Here is a 3,419-nt window from a genome sequence, read left to right on the forward strand (position 1 = left end):
AAATTCTATCAAATAAACACATGTTGATTAGTAAGGCCAAAGAAGTAAACAAACACGCTTGATATGCAAACCTGAAAGAAGAGTTTTAGTCATGAATGATTACAAAGTAAAACCTGTTTGTGATATTAGTGAATATGCATAAAATTATTTTGTACTCCTCTTGTAAGGAGCAAATCATAAAACTGAAATTAAATTATCTCAAAGTTTAAAAGGAAATAAAGTATGAAAACAAAATAAATGGACCAAATACAAATTATGGAGCATCTTTATATGTAGTTTTAATAAAATATTATTTTTGTGTCGATTTAAAGTTTGTAGTATTTGACATTGTGATATTTTGAGAAACTCTAAACAAAAGCGTTTTTGTGATGAATTTTAAATTATTAAATGTGACAAATCTCTGCAAATGTCATTTTGCTTCATTAGATTTATTCTAACTGACTCTGAACCAAGAAAGGATTTAATGCMACTAAAGTCACATTAAGTTTATTTAAATAAACACGACTCCAATRCATTAAACACGTAAGATTTATTAAAACACTGATCAAATCAAACAGTAAATGTTGCTTCATGTATTTTGTTGTGATGCAGTTTCTTCATCAGTTTGAGCTCCACACACGAGCTCTGAATGAGATTAGAGATTATAAAACATTTCCCGTCACAGAAAACAGTTATTGTTTTTATTTAATCTGCTTTGAAAAAACTGATGTACTTGCAGAGGCAGCGCTTCCTTTCACGCAGTCAGCTGATTTTTTTTTCACGTCACGAGCCTGCTGCAGCTGTTCACATCTGCTCTGCTTTGTGGGTCACGGTTAAATGGGCCTCCTTCTGCAGCTCTCATCCTATGATCGGCTGTAAATGCAGCGCAAAGCTTCAAAAAAGCTCCAACTTTTACGGCTGCAGCATCTTTCTGTCCTGCATCACGTGACCCGTTGCCTCAGAAACGGGCCTGCTTTGCATCAGCATCAGCCAAGGTCGAGCCGGAGGAAGGACACGAGAGAGGAAGTCAGGAGAAAATGGGGGCGTGGCCGGGGGGGATGGGGGGTTACAAACATGCAGAGACCCATCGTGACCCGCCCCATCCCCCACTCACTTACACGGACACATCACCCCCCCCCCCTCCGCGCATGCGCTCGTCCATATGACCGAGTAACCGAATAAAGGCTGCAAACATAAGGAGGCCTCGCTGGATGTGGCGCACAGCAGGCCTGGGTTTCTGTACGCAACAGCAGCGGGGGGCGGGGCCGCATCACAACACCCCAGCGCAGAGCTCCTCATTGGCTGATGGGCAGCAAGTCATGATACGTGCGGTATCTTTACGTGCGGTCTTCCTCGCAGCCCCCCATGATCTAGGCAGTGCTGCAGCTGAGGGGGCGTCAGCACCGGACTTGGGTTTCTAGTCACGACAGGTGACTCCCACTGACCAGACTGAGAACCGAGCTGCCTCCTTTTCTTTTATTATTATATTTTTYTACAAGCCTTCTTGGTCCGATTTTTTTCCTTCCTCTAAATGAGCCCAAATGAGCCCTGACTGTTGATGTTTGGGTGGGAATAAAGGACGCGGAGCCTCTTCTGGACGCAGGTTTGGGTCTGCAGCTGTCCCCACCTGAAGCTCCTTCCTCCTCCTCTCTGCATCTCTGCATCCTGTAGATCTGAAACCTCTGAATTCACCTGAGATCAGAGCAGATTTGAGACCATGGAGGGACAGGTAAGGGATCTGTGTTGTATGTGACCCACATGTCCTGCTCGGCTCTGCATTGCTGAAAATATTTGCTTTAAAAAAGCAAAATTGAGTCTAAGAATCCTCTGTAATTCATGCTTAGTCACCATTAAACCACATGTTGAAACAAATAGGATGTGTTTGAGGATTATATTGACAGAAGAAGGTGACAGCTTCACAAAAACAACTTTAACTTCATATTTTATGGGAAGAAATTTATTTTAAAGCCAAAATACAGAAGTATTTGCTCAGAACGTGCAGATGTTTGTCACTCTACACCTCACATAATCTCACCTCCTGTTAACCTTTACCGTAAAGGCTTTGCGGCCTAATATCCCACTGAAGCTACAAGACTACATTCTTTTTTTTCTTTTTTAGACAAGTTGCTCCACATTCCTTCTCTACACAACAGCTCAGCCTATTTATGGAACCCAATCACTTGTGCTCTTCTGAGATAGGACTTTCGGGATATTCAAAGAGGCAAAWAAGGCATGTAACAGCAGCAAATGTGGCTATAAAACAAGAAATATGATGTWACTGTGTGATTTTACAGACTATAGGCTACAGAAATGACCTTAAAAACTATTATGACACTTTCATAATGAATAATTGTCAACAAATGTTATGAAGAAATAAGTAAAAGTTTATTTTTTGTGGAGAAAACAAACAGTCGGAAAATATGCTACAAAGACGATCATGAAGGTGGAAAAATAGTTTGATGAAAAATAAACAAAACTGTCAAATGAAAGGTTTCTGAATTCAAACCAGTGAATTCAAAGTAAAAGGATAAAAACTGGACCTAATAGTGAAAATTAAACGTTCTTACTGTGGGCCATGCAAAAAGAGAAAACTACCTGKGTGGGAAATTATTGGAAATAAATACGTCACGGTACGTCCACAATAGCACATAATAACTGAATTTAGTCAAACACAAATGTTAAAATACAATAAAAAGTGATAAAATATCAAAAGACAAAAGAAAAAAAGAGAGTTTTAAGCAGAAATAGGATGTTCCATAGATTTATATTTAGTTTTTACTTTTAATCTATAGAAACATTTATCTATATGTGTACATGTTGCTACCTGGTGGTTGATTTTTGACTTCCTGGTGAGGATCCCCTAAAGGCCCGGTCCACATCAGGGGATGGGTTTAGGACTAAAGCGTGCATTTGGTTTAGGTTAGGTTTAGGGTAAGGGGTCGGGGTTAGGCTGTAGAACTGGTTGGTAAATGAATGGAAGTCAATGCAAAGTCCCCATGAGAATAGAAGAACAAACGYGTGTTCATCTGCTCACAGATGTTTTGGCTCCATGCCGAGTGGTTTCTCTTGTTGGACGAGACCTCGCTATATGGGTGCATCTCTATGTCTATTAGACCGGGTCAATAAAACCTCAGGCTGCTTGTAGGAAAATAAAGGAGGAGTGTGTGTGTGTGTGTGTGTGTGGGGGGGGGGTATTCTCTATGTTGTGTGCATGCTATGATGCAGTTTACTTGGCATCTGAAAATACATTTCCTCAAAGGCATTTTGAATCTGAAAAGAGCTTCACTAAGTGAGAAGTAGTGTTGAGAGCTCACTAGACAGTTTCAGTTTCACTTTCAGTTTCACTCCTTGTTTGCTTTGTTACTGCCAAGAGCCTGCAGGAGTCATGGGTGGGGGTGGGGAGGTGTGCTCCATGATGAGGAAGTTCGGCTTAAAGACAC

At 40.8% G+C, this 3,419-nt stretch overlaps 2 protein-coding genes across 3 annotated transcripts in view; both read left to right on the forward strand.

The window, feature by feature from the left end:
- Positions 1–554, forward strand: part of LOC106519600 (cytochrome c oxidase subunit 6B1) — a gene marked incomplete in the record, with an annotated part of 5,264 nt that extends 4,710 nt beyond the window's left edge. For both annotated transcript variants that reach the window (XM_014011340.1, XM_014011341.1), the window contains 1 exon segment: positions 1–554.
- Positions 555–1,219: 665 nt separating this feature from the next.
- Positions 1,220–3,419, forward strand: part of LOC106519599 (solute carrier family 2, facilitated glucose transporter member 3) — an 11,941-nt gene continuing 9,741 nt past the window's right edge. The window contains exon 1 of the mRNA XM_014011339.1: positions 1,220–1,708. Coding sequence (XP_013866793.1) covers positions 1,697–1,708 — 12 coding nt within the window. The 5' untranslated portion in view covers positions 1,220–1,696. The remainder of the gene's footprint in view (positions 1,709–3,419) is intronic.

Source organism: Austrofundulus limnaeus, unplaced genomic scaffold (genome assembly GCF_001266775.1).
Source record: "Austrofundulus limnaeus strain Quisiro unplaced genomic scaffold, Austrofundulus_limnaeus-1.0 Scaffold79, whole genome shotgun sequence".
NCBI classification, from domain to species: domain Eukaryota; kingdom Metazoa; phylum Chordata; class Actinopteri; order Cyprinodontiformes; family Rivulidae; genus Austrofundulus; species Austrofundulus limnaeus.